This window comes from Neltuma alba, unplaced genomic scaffold (genome assembly GCF_004799145.2).
Source record: "Neltuma alba isolate B1F8T4 unplaced genomic scaffold, ASM479914v2 tig00012848_pilon, whole genome shotgun sequence".
Taxonomy (NCBI): Eukaryota; Viridiplantae; Streptophyta; class Magnoliopsida; order Fabales; family Fabaceae; genus Neltuma; species Neltuma alba.
Genome location: NW_021637234.1, coordinates 165231 through 190297, shown reverse-complemented (window position 1 = coordinate 190297; position 25067 = coordinate 165231). Strand labels below are relative to the sequence as shown.

The following is a 25067-nucleotide window of genomic DNA, read 5'->3' as shown; positions in this document are numbered from 1 at the left end:
TCAAATAAAATTTAAGATGTCACATCGACAACCCAGAAAAATAAATTAAAGAGAAAAAAGCAAGATAAAATAGGATGTAAATAACTTATCAAGATATCTCAAATGAGACCAAGCAATCCCCTTTTCTCCTCTCAAACTCCCCCCCCCCCCGGCCCCCTCACGGCACTCGACGAATGTGTGAGGAGAGGAACAAAAAGCTTCTGACGCGACGGGAGGAAGAAAGGAAAAGAAAATAAAGGCTGCCTACTGCGAGCGTGTGCAAATGAACAAGGGAAAAAATAAAATAGGGGTGGGGTCATGTGACCCCAACAAATGATTCCTTAGTACATAAATTTTTTTAATTATTTGTGGGGGGGAACATGTGAGGTATCAAGTTCCCCCTCCTTGTTAGATAGTGGCTGGCATGTTTGCCACCTACTATTAAAATTCAAAATGCTAAACTAATTACTACTAGTTCAGATCCTATTTATAAGAACTAATTGACTAATTTGAGAAGATTAAAAAAAGAAGTTAAGTTAGTCATTTGTAATAAATAGGTATTGTCTTTTCTAAAATATCCTTACTAATCAATTGTATTGGGCGGAGCTATTATTATTAGAAGAACTATCTTAAAAAAATATATAAATATGAGAGATAAAGTGGATTGGGGTGTTATATTTAGGACCAAAATAAAAGTCAAATAAGGTCTTATATTAAGGACCGGAGGTAGTATATCATTTTAAAATAATACTTCAAAACACTTATATTTAATTTTTTTCCTCACTTTAATTTATAAATCTTTTTTCGAAAAGTTATTTCCAATTTGAGTAAATTCTCTTTATTCAAATAATAACATTATAATTTCAATTACTATTAATTAATAACAAATATAACTTAAATCCTAGGAATTAAAACTTGGGATGTTACAAAAATACTTCTTATAGTAATTGCGGTCGTTAAAATATTTTCCTTCTAATATACATGATTAAGAAAGATATTTTAAGGAAGGCAAAACTTATTTATTACAAATAAGTAACTTAACTAAATTTTTAATATTATTTTATGATTTTAGTCATTATTGGATTTCTATAAATATAGTACTTAGATTTCTTTCTTTTGTAAGGAATTTAGACTTGGATTTCAATTAAGGATACAATATTTTTATTTCAATTGAGAGTGCTTAATGAAGGGGTTTTTTTTTGGATGAATCCCAGGATAAATTAAAATTTCTAAATCTTTTTATAGCAATGAAGAATCGTGACTATCCTTGTTAATCCTTCCATGTCTTGTTTTAAAGCGGAAGTCAGTTCATTGATGAAGAATACATACGATGAAGGCAAATGAATTCCAATCAGTCCCAAAATAAACAAAAGAAATAAATAATACCACTAATATAACTCACTTATAACATTTTCTGGTGTACTTGGAATCATATTAAATTGATAAAATTGTTTAATTCACTCTCATTAGAGTTTTTTTTTCTCCCTCTCTCTCTCTACATTTGCAACTGATTCTTATATCCCTCCTCTCTTTTTTCTCTTTCCAATAAGAATTAATTAAAGATAAAATTAAAAAATAAACATTAAATATACTACAAATGATTTGGGACAAAAACTTTCTCGATTAGTCACTTAACCGGAGTGGTAAAAACAAAAGAGAAGACTTAAGCGCTAAGGAAAGTGGTGCGTCACCGCGTCGGGTTGACGCAAGAATTTCTCCTGAAGAAAGAGCCCACTTAAGACTTAAGCGCGAAGCATTAATCATACTTCCTTTTGGATATTAAGTGCCCACTCCGACCTGAAGCTGAACACTACACTAGCCATACCTCCATACAAAACTCCGGCCCTCATGGATAATCTCCCCGAAGCTTGCATCGCCCACATCCTTTCCTTCACATCCCCCCCTGAGGTCTGTAGGCTTTCCTGTGTCTCTTCCTCCTTCCTTTCCGCCGCCGTCTCCGACGCCCTCTGGAATTCCTTCATCCCTTCCGATTGCCTCTCCCTCCTTTCTCCTCCTCCCTCCTTTCCTTCCAAGAAGCATCTCTTTCTCTCTCTTTCCCACCAATCCCACGTCATCATGAACGACGGTCTCAAGGTATTCCTTTCTCTATTTCATTTTTAACTATTCCAATCTTAGTGCCCTGGTAATTCCTCTTTTACTTAGATTTAAGGGTTTCAATCTCATGCCTCTTTATGTATATTCAGAGTTTTTGGCTGGACAAATTTAGTGGGGCGGAATGTTTCATGCTATCCTCGAAAAATCTCTCTATTGTTTGGGGAAGCACTCCGGAATATTGGTGGTGGCCTTCGGTGCCCGAGAGCAGGTGAGCCAATAATAGAAACGTTACTTTGCCGTTTTCATGACGTGACCTGCAGAACTGCTGCGTACCTTGCAGGTTTAAGGAGGTTGCTGAACTTCGTGATGTTTGTTGGCTGGAAATTCGAGGGCAGATCAACACGTGCATGCTGTCTCCTTCAACTCTGTATGCCGCTTACCTCGTGTTTAAATTAACTCCTCACGCCAAGGGGCTCAAAAACAAACCAGCGGAGGTCTCCGTTGGGATTGCTGGGAATGATAATGATGCTCACAAGCGATTCATCTATTTGGATCCAAGAAAAGCACAGAGCGAGAATCTTAATCGACGTCAGGCCAAAAAAAATAAAAAAATTCGACAATATACAAATAAGAGAGCAGATGGATGGTTCGATACTGAATTGGGAGACTTCTTCAACGAACGAAAAGATGACAGGAAGCTGGAAATCGCTATTTGTGAGCTCAGTCCATGGTGGAAGGGGGGCCTTGTCATTGAAGGATTAGAAATTAGGCCCAAAACACAGTAAGTGAATTGTGAACCTCTAGTGTTAATCGAGCTGGATAATACTATGGCACTTTTCTTCCAAAATAAAAAATAAATATTTTCGTCAAATTACAAAAGCCAAGGCGGCACTAATCAGTAATCACAGCACAGATTGATGGATTTAATTAAGAATGTTACGGTTGATCATTCTTTATTCATATGCATGTGCCAGCTCGTGCGACGAGAGGATCATAGAAAGATTATATGTGGCCGATGCTACTTATCAAACCAAAATCCGAATCTATGTGGCTATGTAAAAATCAATAGCATACACGTACATATGTATTACTATTACAAGGAGGGTCTCCGCAAGTCTATCTAGAAGTGTGATAAGTGACATAACGATTTTTTTAATTATTTTTAAATAATGAGATTGAGTCCTCCTTTTTGCAATTTAATAAACCAGTTAATATTTGTTTGTATACTGCACATTTCAGTTACCCCACGTTTTATTTCTAAATATTTTGAATTAGTTAGGTTTTTCTGAAAATTGTGGCTGTTTGTAACTTAAAAAATTTAATTTAGCGTGTTTTATTTTTCCCCCCGAAAATATGTCACTGCTGTTATTTTTTACTGGGGATAATTATGTTAATGTTGAACTAATTAATTATTAAATTTATTATTTGTGCTTATTGAAATAAATATCTAACTGACAGCTTTGTTTTGGGGAATAACAATGGATATACATACAAAAAATAAAACGTTGGTTATAAATACCATTACTTGTGAGTTTAATCCGGTGGATACTTCCGCACCGTTCGTTTGAGGGAATGCAAATGATTGAATATTTTGTTGATTTTTTTTATTCCTGTAAATAATGTCACATGTTGAATTCTCTTACAATACTTAGTTATATTATTTACATAATATTCCATAAAAAGATTGACCTTTGCCAAAAAAATAAGGATATGTAGCAGTTTTGACAGAAGAAACTTGGAGGGGGAAAAAAGATGAGATGAGATGTTCAAGGTAGTGGCTATTTTCATAAGATTTTAGTTTAGATTGATTAATTAATTAATTAATTAATAATATAAAAGTATGAAATTTTCACTAAACCATTGCACCTTAATGTAGACGGGAACTAAAGACATTTAAAAAAGAATTGCTATAATTAAACATATGATATGCATTTACTTGCCATCAAGTTATCTGTTTTAATTTTATAATATATTTTTGGGTTAATCTAGGATTGTACTCTTCCGATCCTTAATATAGAACTTAATTATTAAGTTGATTTTTGTCTTAAATATAGGACCTATTTATTATATTTATCAATTTCTTCTAAATTATCCCATATGAATACTTCCTCAACTATAATCAAGTAGAAGAAGGAGAGAGGATATTAGGAAAGATGACTATGGCATTTTAGAAAAATATATAATATTTTTTATAATTAACTAGCTTACCTAACTTCCTTAATCTAATCAAACTAGTTAAATAGGTCTTATATTAATGACTAGAGGAGTATTCTACATGGCATACTATTAAACCGGGTAATAATTTACATTTAAGACACTATTTAAAATCCAGAGTATTATAAATAGCAAAACAACATCATGTATAAGAAAGATTTTGACAGTGCAACTATTTATTAATTATTAAGTTTGACCTCTAGAATTTTATTATGGACAAAATATATCATGGGTTACAAAATATAGAATTTTATGTGGCAAGCTTTACACAGATCAACATTTTTTGTAACCTCCTACTCTATAAACCTTTATGAAAGCAGATTTAAAAACTATGGTTGAGAGTTTATACTAAAAATGTGGTATTTTTAAAACTTTTTATCTACTTTGACTCAAAACTTATAACTTTAAACTTTGAAAGTTTTATATAATATAATAAGGCCTGAAATCGTACTACCATGATCTAATAGCAACAACAATTTATCAGAGCTGTACAGATGTTTTTACAAAAAATTCTACTTTTCTGTTTCAGCTCTAATAAATCATATTTGGTAAATCCTAAACCATTCATACTATAGATAGGTCATTAATATATGCATATATGTATGCTAAGTACCCAGTTATGCTATGTTACCCCCAAAACACTACTCATTATAGAGGTACATACATCCCATAAGTGAAAATTACATAATCTCACAAAATGAAATATGAGCATCACAAAAGGAAGGGGGAAACAAACACAAAAATATTCCAGATTAATTAACCAACTAAACACTAAGCTCTTCTTCCCTTCCACCTTAGCTAAGCTTCCACCAGAGAACAAAAAAGTATTGCCGAAAGGACAGTACAGCTACTTCTTATTCCTTCCTATACCTATAGTCGAAGGGGCTTCCCGAAAGCATTGATTGAATGTCTACCTAGCGGAAGGAAAAGATTACATAAGATAAGAAGAAAGAGAGATCGGAGAATCGGTTTTGATGGAGTCTATTCAGATGCCTAAAGTCTTATAATCGAAGGCTCAGGAAGCATTCTCTCTGTCCCTCCGTATCTGACCCACCACCCTTGCTCTAAGATCTCACTTCGCAGCGAAGCTCGTTCCGCGCTTAAAGAAAGCAAACTCAGTCCTTAAGTATTAGGGCGACAACGGATCGTTTTCCGCTGTCGGTTCAGGGTAAAATAAAAGGCTGTTCAATTTAGAGACAGCCTTTGCTTGGGTGTTGTGTTCTCGGGGCTTGGAACGAATGCCTTTCTAGCCCCCTGCGCACCAGGGGAGCCGCCTATGTTTGTCCGATTTTCTACAGGACACAGCCTCTAGTGTACCTATTGTCTTGGCCTTTGTTCGCTCGATCACATCACTTTGTGGTGTGGTATTGTGCGGAAAGAAGTTTAGTAAATACACACTTCTCAGTGACGATATCGTCATCGGAGACGCCGCAGTTGCAGAGAGGATTAGCCTAGGCTCTTCAAGACCTTACTCGGCTTGAGGAAGAGGAATAGATAGGTACACGAGGTGAGCGGAAATCTATTATTCTACATTTTCCGGATGAGGAATCTACCAAAGGAACAATCTTTGAAGAAGAGAGGGGTTCTCTTTTCCTTTGGATGAACTGAGCCCTATGGTTAAATAGAAAGGAGGGGTGAGATTCAAAGAATTCCAATAACAGTAATCATATTTCATATATTATGCATGGTATAAAACTAAGCATACAAAATAAGCCATGGAAAACAACACCTCACAAAATAATTGAACTGAGTAACTAACTGAGGCATATTCGCTGTTATTTAACTGAATCTCATATAACTGTTGCGCATAACTGAGTAACTGAATAACTAAGCAGCTGCTAACTGATTAACTGAGATTAACTGAGCATATATATACTGAATAGCTGCTAATTGATAACTAAATAACTGAGCAGTTGCTATCTGATCAACCGTATAACTGTGCAGCTGCTATCTGATCAACTGAATAACTGTGCAGCTGTTAACTGATTAACTATTAAATGCACATATATTGAACAACGAAATGCATGCACATTGCCATGGCAATAACTAGTAAGGCAATTTACATGTTCTCATGCTTAACTATAGCATTATGGCATAAACAGACATGCAACCAAAACAAAACATATAAAATGATGATTAAAGCTACCTTCTGCCTGCTCTCCTGTGTGGGTACCTTTCATACTAGTTAATAAATCATACTTGGTAAATCATATTTGGTAAATCCTAAACCATTCATATTATAGATAGGTCATTAATATATGCATATATGTATGCTAAGTACCCAGTTATGCTATTATGCTACTCCCAAAACATTACTCCTTATGGAGGTACATACATCCCATAAATGAAAATTACATAATCTCACAAAATGAAATATGAGCATCACAAAAGGAAGGGGGAAACAAACACAAAAATATTCCAGGTTAATTAACCAACTAAACACTAAGCTCTTCTTCCCTTCCACCTTAGCTAAGCTTCCACCAGCTTCTCTTTTCCTTTGGATGAACTGAGCCCTATGGTTAAATAGAAAGGAGGGGTGAGATTCAAAGAACCCCTGTAACAGTAATCATATTTCATATATTATGCATGGTATAAAATTGAGCATGCAAAATAAGCCATGGAAAACAACACCTTACAAAATAATTGAACTGAGTAACTAACTGAGGCATATTCGCTGTTATTTAACTGAATCTCATATAACTGTTGCGCATAACTGAGTAACTGAATAACTAAGCAGCTGCTAACTGATTAACTGAGATTAACTGAGCATATATATACTGAATAGCTGCTAATTGATAACTAAATAACTGAGCAGTTGCTATCTGATCAACCGTATAACTATGCAGCTGCTATCTGATCAACTGAATAACTGTGCAGCTGTTAACTGATTAACTATTAAATGCACATATACTGGACAGCGAAATGCATGCACATTGCCATGGCAATAACTAGTAAGGCAATTTACATGTTCTCATGCTTAACTATAGCATTATGGCATAAACAGACATGCAACCAAAGCAAAACATATAAAATGATGATTAAAGCTACCTTCCGCCTGCTCTCCTGTGCGGGTACCTTGCTCTTGGTTTCTTCTTGGTGAGCTAGGACACCAATTAAATCCTAACATTTCAAGTACATATATAGGATGAGTTAAAATTGGGATTCTGGTTAACCCATAACTAGCTAAATCTTTTTATAACCCCCGCTCAGGTGTACTCTCTTCTCTTAAGGTAGCTGGTTATTTTAGCCCAAAATTTACACTTCATCTATGTATTTCTAAAAGTTTCTAACACTTCCCCTTTCTTGTGTTTCTCTTAACTTCCTATTCTATTATGATTTAGCTAAGATAGTACGATTTAACTTAGTTATTAACTCTTCATGCTTCTTAAATAATTGCTTAGCATACAGGAACACAAAACAACAAACTTAAATCATAAATAGCTATGTAGAACATTAACTTGACATTTAGAGATATTTAAAGGAATTTCAAATTAGTTCCTCAGGTTTAGTTCAGTCTTACACATTTCACAAACATGGATGGTTTCATCAAGCATTTCGGTTTCCTTTATTATCTGTTTTGAACATTCAATCTTACTCACATAGCTAAGAATAACAGTTTAACATCTAAACGTATAATTCAGCTTATGGCTTTATCACATGTATTGATATTAATCAACAAGGAGTTTTTCAACTTATGACCCCTAAGCATTTAATCTAACACGAACCCATAACATATAAGGTAATTATTCACTAATTGACAGTGTCAATCATCAACTCGTACAAAAATATTTCATGACAATAATATTCAATTTCAGCAACTAGAAAACATGAATAAGAAAGTCCATTACACGCATCCCTATAGACCACCTTGCATTCACTTGCTTTACTCATATTCTTACAAGTTTATAATCAACTTTTAACCATCAGACGTTTCAAACAGTAGCACTATATAACCTGGAAATTATTTTCTAGTTTCATAACATAGGTATGCTTCTTTTAATTCTTTAACCATTCAGTCTACACAGAACGGCTCCCCTGAAGATTTTAGCTCTTATGTCAGATATTAAACCATCATTCAAGAGTCTCTAGACCCAGCTCATAAGTTATTATAATGGCTTAATATTCAGAAGTATAAACCAGCAAGTTCTCATACATTATTCAGTTCCAATTTTAACAATATATCATATAAACTACAACTCAACAGATTCCAATTTCAAGAACACTGTTTCGGTCATTATTTAAGCATCCTTAAAACATACTCTAACGCCTTGAATCTCTGGTTTAACATTCAGAAGCCCCAAACAATAATTTATAATCAGTTTTCAAACTCAATAATCCTAATCCCATGACTCATGGCAACATGCAAGTATACAATTCCTATCCAATCTCCCTGCTCCAACATTTTCGAATCCCTTTAGAGACTCTTATTTAATACCAATGACAGCAGCATCACATTTAAATCACTTCCCCTTAGCTCAAACAAGAAAGAACCCGACTGCAAGTGTACGTTTGCATTTATAGATCAAAATAAGGGAAATTACAGATAATTGGCTTTCTCACATAAAGCTTCTATTTTCAGCATCCATCTCATCCAGCAACAATAATATAACACGCATATATATATATATATATATATATATATATATAGCTTAGTTATTCAAGCTTCAATAATTCAGTTTGGCCTCATGACAGCATCCTTCTTAAATCTGAATTATCATCCTCATTTACTAGCTATCATCATTTTCACTTAGCTTGATTATCATCCAACAGTCTCACGGGTTCCCTCAAGAATCTAGCAGCATTTTAATAGTTTATACCACTGTTATAATATCAATAATAGCAGCATTTGAAAGTTCTATAAAAATACTCCAGCTTCACATATTCAGATCACACAACCACAGACATATTCTTAGCAGCCAGAGAAATTTCTTCTTTTTCTTTTCTTTTTAGTTAGCTCGCCCAAAGTTCAAATAAAAGAATAAAAGCAGCACGGACACACACCCATATCAATGTATAGTATTCAAGTGTTTAATGTCATCAAATCGAAAGCCCAAACAACTTTTCTTTCCATTTTATCATGAAACCCAATGCTATATCCACCATCACAGAGCACACATGCATGCTTAACTATTCAAGCTTCAAGTTTCATCAATCAGCAATCATTTAAAGTACTCAAGAATGCAATTTCAGTTCCAGTATTGGACACCGCAGAAGATCAAACAGGGGCGTCCCTGCTACGGCTAAATACCAAAACAGATTTAAAGACACAAAGCTGCAATCTCGGAAATATGACCCAGAATTTGAATGACATGTACCACATAAGAGACATCAAAACAAAGTCACTGATTTTATATCAATTTTATTTTTCAACTACCCAAGCTTTAATCTTCACCCAATCGGTGATTTCTCTCCCAACTGAACCCATCTCATCGGTTAATGACAATGATTCAGAGGAAGGAAATAACTCGAACAATACGAACACACACACACACACACACAAAAACAGCAAGCATCGGGTTTCGAAATCAGAAAACAGAATCAATCCAACACATGCAATGCTAAATATTAACTTAATCTATCTCTAGTTATAGTTTCGAACCTTTAATCATCATTTTCCCCTCACTTAGAACCAGAATTCAATCACCCCTTTCCTACTGAAATCATCTAATCGAAGAAATAAAAGATGGGAGAAGACTTAGGAGTCCACCTTGGTTCGAAAGCCGACTTGCACGTAATCTATCTCCTCCCCGAAAGCTTCCCTGCTTGGATCTCCCTCCCAGTGTCAGCTCTCTTTCTCTTACTCTCTCTCTCGTTCTCAGTCTCTCAATCGGCCTCCCCACAGTCTCTCAGACTCACACTCTAATATAAGCCATCAAGCTTAATTGCCTAAGAGAGAGAAGGGAAGCGTGTTGAAGGAGATCTGATATAAGGGAAACAGGTGGCTGAAGGTAGTGAAAAGCAGGCAGAGAACATGCCACGAACGTGAGAATTTGGGAATGATCATCGATTCATCGTGGGAAAAGACGCGTATAATTAGGGTAAAAGACAAAAGTTATTTTTCCCTTCACAAGATAACTCTTATCTCAATTTTATCTTTTTTCTAAATTTTTACTTTAATCTTAAATAGTTTTTAAAATTGATCTTCAGCATTTTGTAAGAGTTTTCTTTCTTTTTAGCTTCTTTAGCTCACTAAATAACTTTCCTAAATTTTAGAGGGTGAAAATTAACGTATAACTATTTTTCTTGAATTTCTCAAGAAAATAAGCCTTTTATTTAGGAAAATAGATTTTAAATTCTCTCTACCTTTTTGTTCATCCATAAACACATTTATCTCTCAAAACAGTCATCTATAATTTTTCCTTAGTTATTTTAGGTCACTATATATTTTTAATAATTATTCCTTCTTTATTTTCCTATATGTCTTACTCAATAGTAGACTTTTATAGAATAATTATTTTCCTGAGGCCTTAACTAAATATTTATGCCTCTCAAACATCTTATAAATTTGTAGCTATAAAATTTGAAATATTATATTTTTCAATTACACATTTTACCACCGTATCACATATACATCGCATGTTGAGTGGTTATACACACATGCATCGCTAATAACATTCATTTTCTTATTGTAACCATAGATGAATTTTTTGCAAGATAAAGAGTGGGAGCCGTTAGATTTATTCCCGTCAGTAAATTACTATTGTTGTTATCGCACCATCCGTTTTCTCCAAGTATTCACATGACTCCTACATTCAATTCAGTTCGTCCTATTAACCCATGCATACAAAATTGAGAGTCAAAGTTCACGTGGTTCGATTATGGACTATGCCTGGATGTTACTCTCGTGGAGATATCATCCATGGAAATGATTCTGAGGGACAAGGATGTGAGTGTTTTACTGATTAATTTAGGTTTGTTACTTCCTATATTCTAACAGTTATTTTTCTACACATTGACAACATTCACGTTATAGTTAAGACTGTCTTCTTTCTACGACAATGCTAGAATTTTGAAGAAGGAAAAACATATGTGGTGTCGTATTTTTATGTTTCTTCCAATACAGGCTTGTACTGAGCTTGTACCCCAATTGAAGACGTGAAACCAAAATATTGGCAAATAATAATAAATCTGTTAAGTTGTTAAAATTATTAATAAATCTGTTAAGTTGTTGAAATTATTAATTATTGAAGATTAAAGATTAATAGATAAACTCCCAGTTGATCAACACATAGCATATTATACTTAAGTCTTAATAGCCCCAGATTTAGTTAAAATCTCCACGTCCCCAGCTTAATTTGAAACAATCAAGGTTTTTTAAATATTTTTGTTTCATATTATTATGAAAATAATTATTTTTATTATTATAATCAAAATACATAATATAATATCTTAAAGTATAATGGAACATAATGTAATAATATAATATATCATCACATGCCTTATATTTAGTACTTCTCCGGTCCTTATTATAAGACCCAATTTGACTTTTTATTTGGTCCTAATTATAAGACCCAATCCATTTTGTCTCTTATATTTATGCATTTTTTTCCAAGATAATCCTTCTAATAATGATAGTTTTAGCCAATATACTTAATTAGCAAGGATATTTTAGGAATGACAACACTTATTTATTATAAATAACCAACTTAACTTACTTCCTTAATCTCCTCAAATAAGTCAATTGGGTCTTATAATTAGGACCGGAGGAGTATACCATTATGGCTATAATAAATATAATATTATATAAAATATGATGTATATATAACTTTTAAATATTACGTAATGTATATTTAGATTATTTGTTCTAACCTCTTGTCCGACCATTCATGTCAAGTGTGTGTGATGCATTGCGTGTTCCCATATATGGGGTAAGCTGTCAAATTCTCCCATAACCACCAATATTTGCGATATATAATCTCATTTATTTTACCTTCAATGATTGGAGGCTTACACAAGCGTGTGATATGTAATCATTTTGGGTAAGCCACATAAAAGCATCATCTAATCCATTTGGAGGCAAGGTTGTCCTGTTTGGGGGTGATTTCAGACAAATATTACCTGTCATCCAAGAGGAAGTTGTGAAGATATTGTGTATCCTACAGTAAATGCTCATAATTCTGGAATGATTGCAAGCTTTTTAAGCTAACCAAGAGTATGAGGCTCATGAGTTCTCAAACAGCAGCCAACAATAAAGAGGTACACCACTTTTCCAATTGGGTTATATCCATAGGGGATGAAGCTGTCCCTACAGAGAATAATTCTGAGAACTTGATAACCATGCCAGATGAATTTCTGTTGAAGTCCAACACTACACCACTGGAGTGTATTGTGAAAGCCATATATCCTAATTTGTTACATCATTTAAATGATAAGCCATATTTCCAGGAACTATTCTCGCTTCCACGCTAACGGATGTTGATGAGGTGAATAATTATATTTTTGATATGATTCCCGAGGAAGAAAAGGTTTATTTAAGTGTTGATAGTCTCTCCAAGAAAGAGAAGGTGCACACTTCTATCAATGTCAGGTCTTCTAAACCACAAACTAAGGTTCAAGGTGGTTGCTGCCATTATGCTGATATGTAACATTGACAAGTCTAACGGTCTATGTAATAGCACCCGTTTAATTGTAAGTAGGTTGAAGCAAAATGTTATTGGGGCAGAAGTAATGACATCAACTAGTGCAGGTGCAAGCGTATTGATCCCAAGAACAACCGTTACGCCTTCAAACACATCTCTCCCATTCACTTTGCGTAGAAGGCAGTTTCTAGTCATGCCATCTTTTGCAATGACGATTAACAAAAGCCAAGGACAAAGCTTGCAAAATGTCGGCCTGTATCTTCCTCCCCCTGTATTTACCCATGGTCAGCTATCTGTTGCACTCTCACGTGTTCGGAGGAAGGAAGGCTTGAAGATATTATTTTAGATCAAGATGGAAATGCAACAAACAAATCTCGTAACATTGTATACAAAGAAGTCTTTTGCAATCTGACTATTTGATTAATTAAAAAAAATCCTTAGTTCTATTTTTCTCCACTGATCTTCAACGCTTCATTAGCTTAAATGTGATTAATTAACCAATTCGATATTACGTAGTTAAAAACAAGTAGCATAATTTTTTAAACTACACCCACGCATCGCGCGGGTTCTGTACTAGTTGCTTATTAAAATAATCGTAAGAATATAATTATTCTCTATTGTAGCACAGCATATTCTCATGTTTGTGTGTAGAGGTGTGTGTTTATACGTATGTATTCTTTATTATATTATGAGCTTTTGAACTCTGAGAGCTAAAAAAAGAGAAACTCTTAAATTATGCACATTTGAGCTCCTATTAATTTATTAGCTCTTTAAGGTTGTATTTTTCAAGTTTGTTTCATCTAATTTATTTTCCTGGCCTTAATCTTTTATCAAATTTATATTATATATATATATGTGTGTGTGTGTGTGTGTGTGTGTGATGCAAATAGACACGTGAACTTTGAATGATGAGTCTTCAAGCAGTACGGTAAAGAACCTTAATTATGCACCTTGTGAATGAAATTAAAAACCATATATCTCCTTATCATTTAAGATTTATTTATATTATGGTGGTCTTATCCAAAAATAAATAGAGAAATCAATATATTTTACCATGTTTCTTCACTTTCAAAAACAATTTGGAGATTATTCACAAGACTATTATGGATATTTTAATTTCTAGCCCTTTTCTTCCTCTTCTTTTGGGGATCATTCCCCAGACTCACTAACCCATTGAGCTTTGCCTGTAAACAAGACAACTTGAAACAATGCTGCTACAAATGCTGCTTCGCGCACATACATATCACAAGAAAAAGCATTTGGAAGCTTGGAGCATTAAAAGACGCATTAGAGACCCTTTGCCGTTGGGTACAATGGGTATAATATGATCCAGGCACTGAAGGTTCGAAGCCGTTGTAACTGGAATGAACAGTTTTTGTTAAATGACAGAGGTTTTGGCCCTTGTTTGTCGAAAGTTGATGGCAATGGCATGCTTGTCATCGGCAACACTAAATTAAAAAATTATAGTTTTTTTACATTATCATAGCATGTGCGACACATCTACTTATGCGACAAGGTATCCCAATTCAGGCCGCATTATAAGTTGATAAGAGATAAAGTTTGAGAAGCTTTTTGACCTGTTGAGAAGCTAACTTTAAAAGTTTTCTTTATAACCGTCGTTTTTAATTTTTAATTCAAATAATCTATGTTTAATGAGCATCTCAAAAAAATTCAAAAATTGGACTCTTTTTGCTATGTCACTCCACCCATTACATATAACATCATTCTATCTCTTCGGGGAAAAAACAGAAAGATTATTGTGTCTCTTGGTTGAGTGTTTCGGGTCTACCTAAAACACACTTGTATACCTGGAATATGATCATTTCTAGTAGGAAGATACCTGTGTCTAACAAAACAGAATCTATTTTTTTATACATGAAAAAATATATATTATGCTATCAGAAAAAAAATCTACTCCTTTAGTCCTAAATATAAAACTCCTTTTATAGTGTAATTTTTACACTATAAAAGGGATCTTATATTTAGAACCAGAGGAGTATAATAATATTCATTTTGCAGATTGAGAAGAAAATGTCCCTTAGCGGACATTCTATAAAATTGGAACGATGCACGACGAGAAGAAATTCATTGATTGAGTAGTATTGGCAAGGGTAAAAGCCATTCATTTCCACGGTGAGATTGGAAATTATGGTGAATTTCCTGGTGCTTTTTCTTTTTAACGAAAAAATTATGGTGAATTATGTTGATAACCAGATTGTGATCTAACCGTGTTGAGGCGGCAGTTACAAATTTATTTATTTTTTTAAAAAAACAAATGAATTTATTTTAACCCTCTCTCTACTTCTTCTCCACTTAATATTTTCATCATTAGATCAAACTTCAATGGCTAAGATTTATTTTATAAGGATTATTATTAAAATATTAAAATTAAATAATAAAAAATATATAAATAATTTATGTTGTTAAGTGTTAAAATTTGATATAAGTAGTTTAATATGACAAATTTTTATTATATTTAATATTATAATAATCTTTTTACTTAATTTTAGATCTCAATCAGTGGAATTTAATCCAACAATAAAAAATTAAGTAGAGAAAAAGTGGAGAGAGAAGTTAGCGGAGATATTCTTCTCCGGAGAACATATGGCCAATTGAGTTTTTTGTACTGCCAAAAGAACTACCAATTCATCTAGCAAAGCAAAAGGCACCTAACGTTATGTGCTATTTAAAACACTACATGTTCATCCACACGACGTCGTGTGGAGTCTCTGCTAGTATTGTTAAAAGCAAAATCAAAGTCCACTCATTCCCGTTGTAAGATAGGGAGTTATGTGAACTTTTTTTTTTTTTTTCCATTTATTGGAAAGTTATGGTGAATTATTTGTATGCTAACCGGGGCTTGTCTCCCTACCTCACTATTTTATGAATTTCTTTTTTTATAATAAAATCTTGGCGAGCCGTTAAGGATTTGGATCCCTTCAATTGATGCTCTCTCAATTGAATTTTATTTTCTTTTATTCCAATATAAAACTGAATACCATTATTAAAGAGCAGGGAGTACAACAAGAAACAGACCTACCCTCCTTCATTAGCCGCTTGAAACGTAGGTGATGGAGGGTGATCTCGGGTAAAAGATTCCCTTCTAATCTATAGGACAAATTTACTAACTGGTCAGCAATTAAAGGATATTAATAGTTAATAATTAGATTGTGAGCTAATGGTGTTGAGGGCTTGAGGCGGCAGTTACAGATTTTTTTTAAAAAAAAAATCGAAGGAATTTATCTCAACACCGACGATGAGGGAAAATATATAGTAATACACTAATAACGCCACAGTCAATGACCACAAGCAGTGAATCGCCGAAAGTAATGAAGACGGAAGACCTTTAAGGAGCCGTTATATTTGACTAGCAGAACTGCAATATTTCAACAATTATTATTTATTTCAATATAATGTTAATATTACTGCCTTGAATTTTAAATATAATAGTTAATTAGAAAATTTAATTTAATTTTAAATATAAGACCCCAATTTACTTTATCTTCTTATTTTTATTCATTCTTTTTCAAATTAGTCCCCAACTTCCCTTAGCAATTGCGCTTGTCAAGATGTTTTTACTTTAATATACATAATTAATAAATGTATTTTAGTAAAGATAAAACTTATATGTTACAAAAACTAATTTAACTAATTTTTTAATATTCGCAAATGAGTACTTAATTGTGATATTAATTTTTTTATGAAGAAGTTGTATTATTTTTTGATTTTAGTCATTGTTGGATTTCTATCAATAGTACTAAGATTTCTTTTGTAAGTAACTGAGACTTGGACTTCAATTGAGAATACAATATTTTCTCTAAAGAATTACATTCAAGTTTTAAGAAAGAAAAATAATTACTAAAAAAATTATAATAACAGCATATAATAATAAGTTTTAAAGTTTAGAATGACAACCTCTAGGACTTATTTTGTAGTTTTTTTCTTCTTTGATACCTCATTGTAATTCTCTCTATTTTCTCTCCTCAGTTTCTCTCTCCTATTCACCTTTTCTTCCTTTCTTCCTCCCTTCTCTGTCTTCCCTCTCCCTTCGTCCTCTTCCTCACTTCCTCTCCTTTCTTCCTCCTCTTCTTCTTCCCATTTTATGTCACCATAATCTAATTCTTAGTATCCCTAAATTGAGAGTTAGGGGTTTTTTTTCAATTTTATTTTTATTAATTTTTTCTCTGCATATATTTATGAATCTTTTTCATATCTCTCACCTTTTGCCCTTTATTCAATAAGAATTAAACATACAACAAATAACTTATATTTAAAACCAAGACTTCTCCTTACAAATAACTTACATTTAGAATTACTCCTCTGGTCCTATTTATAAGACAGAGAGAGAAGATCTTTTTTGGTTCTATTTATTAGGCACTAAGAGAAATTTTTGACATAGATGTACAATTTTACCCCTTATTTATTATTGTGTTGACTTTGTTTACATGGGATATAATATATATTAAATAGGGATAAAGTTGGGAAGTTATTAAATTTTAAAAGAAAGTTAATGAAGTTTAAAATTTTTCTTAGTCTATGTGAAACATGTTTGAAGTGTCTTATAAACAGGACCAGATAAGTATATAGTCGCATTTCTCAACCTTCACTTTTTTAGTTTTGCTCCCACCTTTTGCATGTCTTGGGCCTGATTGGAATTCATTTGCCTTCATCGTATGTATTCATTAGGGGTGTTCATAGTGCCCGCATGCTTGGTGTGCCGGCCCGAGCCCGGAAAAAAAATGCCTAGCCCAGCCCGAAAAAATGTAGCCCAAACAAAAAAAGAGCACTTTTGGGCAGGGCAGGGCGGCGGGCAGGGTACCCTACCCTGCCCACTTGGCCCTGCCCAGAAGTTTTTATTTTTTATTTTTTTTTCACTTTCACTCTCCAGTCTGGCAGTCTCCACTCTCTACTGACCACTCCATCAGTCCGTCTTTCATCACTTCATCAGAAATTCAGAACCCTACCCATTTACCCAACGCGGCAACACAGTTACTCCCCCCCACTTTCAGTTCTGAGTCACTCCGACGCTCCCCTGCCTGTCGGTCTCGGACTCTCGGTCTCTCCCCTGCCTCTCAGTCTCGGTCGCTCCCCTGCCTCTCGGTCTCGGTCGCTCCCTCCCAGTGCAGTCTCCCACCTCCGCGTGCTGTGATTGCTCACTGCTGTCTCTGATTTGAAGACTGAAGCTCGCCGAATACTCCAGCTCAACGAGTTGTTGCTCGCCTGGATCTTGCCTCTCGCTGAGTAGTCTCTCGGTATAGACCATTATAGACCATTTCTTCCTCCTTTTTCACTATCTGGAGAAATATTATGCTCTACAAACCTCACCTTGTCGGTCTCGGTCACTCCCAGTCTCCCACCTCACCTTGCTGTCTCTCCTATCTGAAGCTCGTCGAGTAGTCTCTCGGTATCTCTCAGTCGCTGTCTCTCAATCTCAAGCTCGCCGAATACTCCAGCTCAATGCCTCAACCACCATCACGTCTCTCGGTCACTCGTTGCTCCACGGCTCCAATCTCCACTCGGTGAGTTGCGACAGCACGGATTCCTTTCTCCAGTCTCCACGCATGTCTCTGTAACATATGATTGTATTTGATTCTGGTTTGATTCAGTCGCCTGATTGTGCCATTTGATTCTGCTTGGATTATTTCTGATTTTCTGTTTCACAATTCATATAATGCTGTTTCTATGGAGGTGCATGAGATATTCAAATTCAACATCTAATGCTGTGTTTTGTAATTGTATCTACAAGCTCATGCCTGCCGTGTCTATTCAAAAAAAATAATTCATGTAATGCCATGTTTGTTTTAGTTTGCAAGAATTTGAGATAATAGAGAAATGGTTCTGCTTCAGTGCTTCTACCGTGAAATGAGTGGCAGAGTTGGGATAGCAAAGTCATCTGTAATTACTGCCATGTTCGTTTTAGTTTCCAAGCATTGCTCGATTTTTTTTTTAATAATTCGTTTTAGTATTTGGAATAGCGGAATCATTTTAAATGAATCAATTAAATCAAATGGTATATCGTGAGTTGTACTTTATATCAATATTATTGTATCAATTCAAATTTCTTGCCATGATTCATTTCTCACAATATTTCTTCAGTCTCCACTTGTGTTTGTATGATATAATGCTATTTGATTCTACTTTGATTCATTTGAAATTTCTGCTATTTGATTCTGCTCCTATTCATTTAAAATTTCTTGCTATTTGTGTAGTGATATATTTTTAAAAAATAATTTGTTCAATTATATGATATTGCAGCTGCAATGGATGATGAAACTTCTATTACATCACCATCCCCGGTTGTTGGTGGAAGGTCTCAAGCTGCTTCAGCCCCTCTTCAAACACCAATCTCTATTGGACCTAATCAAACACCAAATCCTAATAGACCTAATGAAGTGACTGCCCCTAGCCCTATTGTTCCTGTTCAACCTCCATCTCATCCTGTCCTCCCTCCCCTTGCTCCTTCTCCTACCCCTACTCCCCCACAAACAAATTCTGTCACACCAGAAACAAGTATTGATGAAAGGGGTACAAAGAGAAAGGCAAGAGAAACTAAGCACACATCAGAGGTTTGGGAATATTTTGTTAGATTGCCAATAGAAGAAACTAATGGAGTTCACTTAGCAGCTTGCAAGTATTGTCATACTACTTATAAAGCTTATCCAAACCGTCATGGGACAAATTCTTTATTAAGGCATATCCCAAAATGTTCAAAGAACCCTCATAAAGCCACTACAGATAAAAAGCAATCTATGTTAACTCTTTTGTCGGGCAAGACTAGTGGCCAAGGAAGATCTTTAGTTACACATGTATATGATGAGAAGCGATGTAGAAGAGCTTTAGCTGAATTTATTATCTGTGATGAGCAACCATTTAGAATTGTGGAGAAGCCTGCATTTAAGAAATTGTTGACTGAGTTTGAACCTCGCTTTTCAATCCCATCAAGAACAACAATTGGAAGAGATGTGTGGCAATTATATCTTGGAGAAGTTAAAGTATTGAAGAAATTTTTGAAACAGAGTACTAAACGTGTTTGTCTCACCACAGATTGCTGGACATCAAATCAGAATTTCAATTACCTATGCTTGACAGCACATTTTGTTGATGATGAATGGAAGCTTTGGGATATCTTAAGAGACGTTTGAGGAGTTGGAAGGGCTTACTTTGTGATGGTGATTATCTACAATTAAGATGTTGTGCACATGTCTTAAATTTAGTGGTCAATGAAGGTATTAAAGAAATGAAAGACAGCTTTGAAGCCATTCGAAATGCTGTGAGATATGTTCGTTCTTCTCCTTCACGCTTCCTAAGATTCAAATCTTGGGCTAAAGCTGAAAAAATAGACACTAAAAGTCTTGTTTGCCTTGATGTATCCACTCAATGGAATTCAACATACTTAATGTTAGAAGCTGCAATGAAGTTTCAAAAAGTGTTTGAGCGAATGCGTGATGAAGATGATGACTATATTTCGTATTTCAGCTCAAGCACTTCAAACTCTAGGCGTGAGCGTGGGGCTTCTAGTTCTGCTAGGCGTGAGCAAGATAGCTTTTTTGGTCCTGTTACTGATGATTGGAATAATGCTTGGATTTTCATCAAATTCTTGAAGGTCTTCCATGACATAACATTGAAATTTTCAAGCTCCCTTTCTGTATTGGCAAATGAATGTTTCCACCAGATTGCTCGGGTTCAGAAAATGCTGCAAAGAAATATCACAAATAATGCTAATAGCTTCTTGAGAGAAATGAGCACTAGCATGCAGGTGAGGTATGACAAGTATTGGGGTCAAGCAGACAATATGAATCCATTGCTTTTTGTGGCTGTCATTTTGGACCCTCGGTATAAACTAGCATATGTGAATCATATGTTTGATCTTCTTTATGCTGATCCTGAAGTATGCTTGATTATGAAGGAGAGGATTAAAGATTGTTTGTATCGGTTGTTTAATGAGTACTCTGCTGGGGTTTCTATTGACTCAGGGACTACCTCCACAAGCACAGCAGGTGCAACATCATTGCCTTCTTTTGATGATGATGATGATGATGGTGAAGAGGATCCAGGTCATAAGTGGTTAGAATCTATGAAACAAAAAGCCTCAACAGATCCTCAAACTGAGTTAGATAGATATATAACAACTGACTCGAGAGATGAAATCCCTTCTGCAGCTGAGTTTGACATATTGTTATGGTGGAAAGCTAATTCAGAAAAATATAGAATTCTCTCACACATGGCACGAGATGTATTGGCTATGCTAGTTTCTACAGTGGCTTCTGAGTCTACCTTTAGCACCGGAGGACGTGTGGTTGATCATTATAGAAGCTCTTTATTTCTAAGATGACAGAAGCACTAATTTGTAGCCAAAATTGGCTACAACCTGGGCTGTCAATGTCTGAATTTGTTGACAAGCTTCGGGAGTTTGATAATTTTGATGAGACAGAACATGTCCTTCAACTTGCTAGTAATCATTTTTGCCCCCAAATCTCAATAACTCATATTTTACTTCATAATTTGTAATGTCATTGTTCTTTGATTTTTTGTCCTAGATTCTGCTACACCTGGAGCTGGAGGGGAGAATTTAATGGCTATTGGTAATTGAAGGGTCATTTTATAAACATGACTAGTTAAGCTGGCAAGGTGAATCGGTGCTTCCTTTAAAATCTAGAAGTATATTTTTTTTATTGTTTACTTTGTAATATATTAAACTTTGTTATTTTTATTTGTATTTTTTTCAGGTGTTCCATCCTTTTTGGGAAATTATGGAGATTGATGCAAAGTGCAAACTGTTCAATTTTCTAGGCTCCAATTACAATATTGAATCTTGTTTTGAATGGATTATTGATGTTATTCAATTGGATATTTGTTAAGACTTATTTTGGACTATTTCTGAATGATTTTTGGTGTGTTAAAATGTAGAATTATGTAATGTGATTTTCAGATATGGATGGAGTTGTTTTTTTTTTTTTAATGATTTGAGCAGGACATCGGTTTTTGGGCAATGAAGCCCGCCCTGCCCCGCCCTAAAATGGTTAGGGCTTCTACGGGCAGGGCTGGGCACCAGGTTGCATTTTGCGACCCTCACATAGTTCGGGCTGGGCATCGGGCAGGGGTCGAGCCCTGCCCAGTCCTGCCCACGTGCACCCCTAGTATTCATCATCAATGAATTGAGTTCCCCTTTAAATCAAGGCATAGTAGGATTGGCAAAACAAAAGGACACGCAGTTTTGGGAAACCACTCAAGAAGGGACACTGAAATCTAAAAAGATAAAATAAGAAGGGAGTGGTGATTCCTATTCCTATAATCACGCGGGGCACATAAAAAATCAACCGTAGTTGTCCGGTTGGGCGTACAACAGTTGGATCAGTTTTGCAAATTTTAACTGTTCAAATTTAATATAAATGACTTAGATTTAATTTTTATAATTTTATTTTTTAAAAATATTTTTATTTAATAGGTAGATAAACTAAAATAGATGTAATCTTTTAATGGTAAATTTTTTTAAAAACTATTTTTATTTAAACATTATTAGTTAAAAATTTTAAATTTAGACACTTAAAATTGTATCTGAATGGTGCAAATTTCACAGTCGTTGAGTATCTAGTGCTTATCATTGTCATGAGTACCGAAACTAATTTCACAAATTTGTCTACATTCTCAAGCTCGGACCCAAATGCATGTTTATTACTTGAGCCTAACACATGTTTATGCATATTCTAAATTGTGTCTACTCCCTTAACTCTAGCAACACTCGGTTCTTGGTTGAGTGTGAGACCCGAGTGATAAATAATAATAATTAAAAAATAATAGAGAAGGCTTAAGGGCTGACGAAAGATCGCACTTAAGACTTAAGGGCGAAGCATCCTGGACATATAAGCTGCCCTCTCTACTGCGAAGTCGAACATAGCGCTAACTATGCCTCCGTACAAAATTCAGACCCTCATGGATGATCTCCCTGAAGCTTGCATCGCCCACATCCTTTCCTTCACATCCCCCCGCGACACATGTAGGCTCTCCTGTGTTTCTCGCTCTTTCCGCCGCCGTCTCCGACGCCCTCTGGGCTTCCGTCATCCCTCCCGATTGCCTCTCCTCCCCTTCTCCTCCTCCCCCCTTTTCTTCCAAGAAGCATTTCTTTCTCTCTCACCAGCCCCAACTCATCGACAACGGTCTTAAGGTATTCCTTCCCCTTCTTTCTCCTCGTATCTTCTCAATTTTGTTTACCTCTTCCAATCTTAATGCCTTGGTAATTTCGATGCTCTTTTATTTAGACATAAGGGTTTCAATCTCATGCCTCTTTATGTATATTCAGAGCTTTTGGCTGGATAAATTTAGCAAGGCGGAATGTTTCATGCTATCCTCGAGAAGTCTCTCGATTACATGGGGAGAGACTCCGGAGTACTGGGGGCGGCCTTCGCTGCCGGAGAGCAGGTGAGTCCATAATAGAAACGCTACTTTGCCGTTTTCGTGACGTGACCTGTGGAACTGCTACGTACCTTGCAGGTTTCAGGAGGTTGCTGAGCTTCTTGATGTGTGTTGGCTGGAAATTCGAGGGCGCATCAACACGCGCATGCTGTCTCCTTCAACTCTGTACACGGCTTACCTCGTGTTTAAGTTAACTGCCAACGCCAAAGGGTTCAAAAACAAGCCGGTGGAGGTCTCCGTGGGGATCGCCGGGAATGATAATGATGCTCAGAGGCAAATCGTCTTTTTGGATCCACAAGAAGCACAGGGCGAGAAGCTTAATGGACAATATCCAAACGAGAGAGCAGATGGGTGGTTGGAGATTGAATTGGGAGACTTCTTCAACGAAGGAATAGATGACAGGGAGCTGGAAATGGCTGTCTGTGAGATCAACGCTGGCCACTGGAAGAGGAACCTTGTCATTGAAGGATTAGAAATTAGGCCCAAACTCAATAACTGAATGGTGAACCTCTACGCTGCGAGTCTGTGATCTTTTTTCTCTCGATATTAGGTCAGTGGTTGCTGTTATATAGAATAAAGGGTTTCATTTCCTTCTCTGCCGAATCTCTTTGCATAATGTGTGTTAATCGAGTTGGATAATACTATGGCCTTTTTCTCTCAAAATAAAAAATAAATAGTTTTGTGCAAATTACAAAGGCCAAGGCGGCACTAATCAGTAATCACAGCAAAGAATGTTAAGGTAGATCATTCTTTATTCATATGCATGTACCAGCTCGTGCGACGAGAGGATCGTAAAAAGATTATATGTGGTGGATGCTATTTATCAAACCATAATCCGAATCTATATAGCTATACAAAACAATTAATAGCATACACGTACATATTGCTTATTAAAATAATTGTAAAAATATAATTATTCTCTATTGTAGCATAACATATTCTCAAGTTTGTGTGGAGATGTGTGTGTGTGTGTGTGTGTGTGTGTTCTTTATTATGTTATGAGGTTTTGAGCTCTCGGAGCGAAAAAAGAGAAACTCTTAAATTATGCACATTTGAGCTCCAATTAATTAGCTCTTCAAGGTTGTATTTTTCAAGTTTGTTTCATCTAATCTATTTTGCCGGCCTTAATGTTTTATCAAATTTATATTCATATATACATATATGATGCAAATAGACACTTGAACTCGGGTAAAGAACCTTAATTAAGCAGCTTGTGAATGAAATAAAAAACCATGTCCCCTAATCATTTAAGATTTGTTTATATTGTGGTGTTCTTGTCCAAAAATAGACAGAGAAATCAATATGTTCTACCATGTTTCTTCACTTTGGAAAACAATTTGGAGATTATTCACCAGACTATTATGGATGTTTTAATTTCCAACCCTTTTCTTCCTCTTCTTTGGTGGATCATTCACCAGACTCACTAACCCATTGAGCTTTGCCTGTAAACAAGACAACTTGAAACAATGTTGCTCCAAATGCTGCTTCGCGCACATACATATCACAAGAAAAAGAATTTGGAAGCTTGGAGCATTAAAAGACGCATTAGAGACCCTTTGCCGTTGGGTACAATGGGTATAATATGATCTGGGCCCTGAAGGTTCGAAGCCGTTGTAACTGGAATGAACAGTTTTTGTTTAATGACAGAGGTTTTGGCCCTTGTTTGTTGAAAGTTGATGGCAATGGCATGCTTATCATCAGCAACACTAAATTAAAAAATTATAGTTTTTTTAATATTATCATAGCATCTGGGACACATCTACTCATGGGACAAGGTATCCAATTCAGACCATATTATAAGAGATAAGTTTGAGAAGCTTTTTGACTTGT

General features: G+C 35.2%; 1 protein-coding gene and 2 long non-coding RNA genes across 4 annotated transcripts; 2 read left to right on the top strand and 1 right to left on the bottom strand.

The window, feature by feature from the left end:
- Positions 1 to 1780: 1780 nt before the first annotated feature.
- LOC114731828 (F-box protein At2g02240-like) lies at positions 1781 to 23736 on the top strand. The gene is made up of 3 exons (XM_028919075.1): positions 1781 to 2073; positions 2184 to 2302; positions 23316 to 23736. Exons 1-3 carry the CDS (start codon positions 1828 to 1830, stop codon positions 23734 to 23736), a joined length of 786 nt encoding a protein of 261 aa, XP_028774908.1. The 5' UTR covers positions 1781 to 1827.
- Positions 4987 to 10081, bottom strand: LOC114731823 (uncharacterized). Of its 2 annotated transcripts, XR_003738938.1 has the most exons (4): positions 9956 to 10081; positions 7297 to 7368; positions 6713 to 6761; positions 4987 to 5041 (listed from the first exon to the last, which is right to left on the bottom strand). It is a non-coding gene; the product is annotated as an uncharacterized LOC114731823 (long non-coding RNA). The 2 variants fall into 2 exon arrangements; XR_003738937.1 differs by lacking the exon at positions 4987 to 5041 and having other exon boundaries at positions 6685 to 6761.
- LOC114731824 (uncharacterized) lies at positions 21259 to 21594 on the top strand. Its single transcript, XR_003738939.1, has 3 exons — positions 21259 to 21279; positions 21365 to 21455; positions 21554 to 21594. It is a non-coding gene; the product is annotated as an uncharacterized LOC114731824 (long non-coding RNA).
- Positions 23737 to 25067: the final 1331 nt, after the last annotated feature.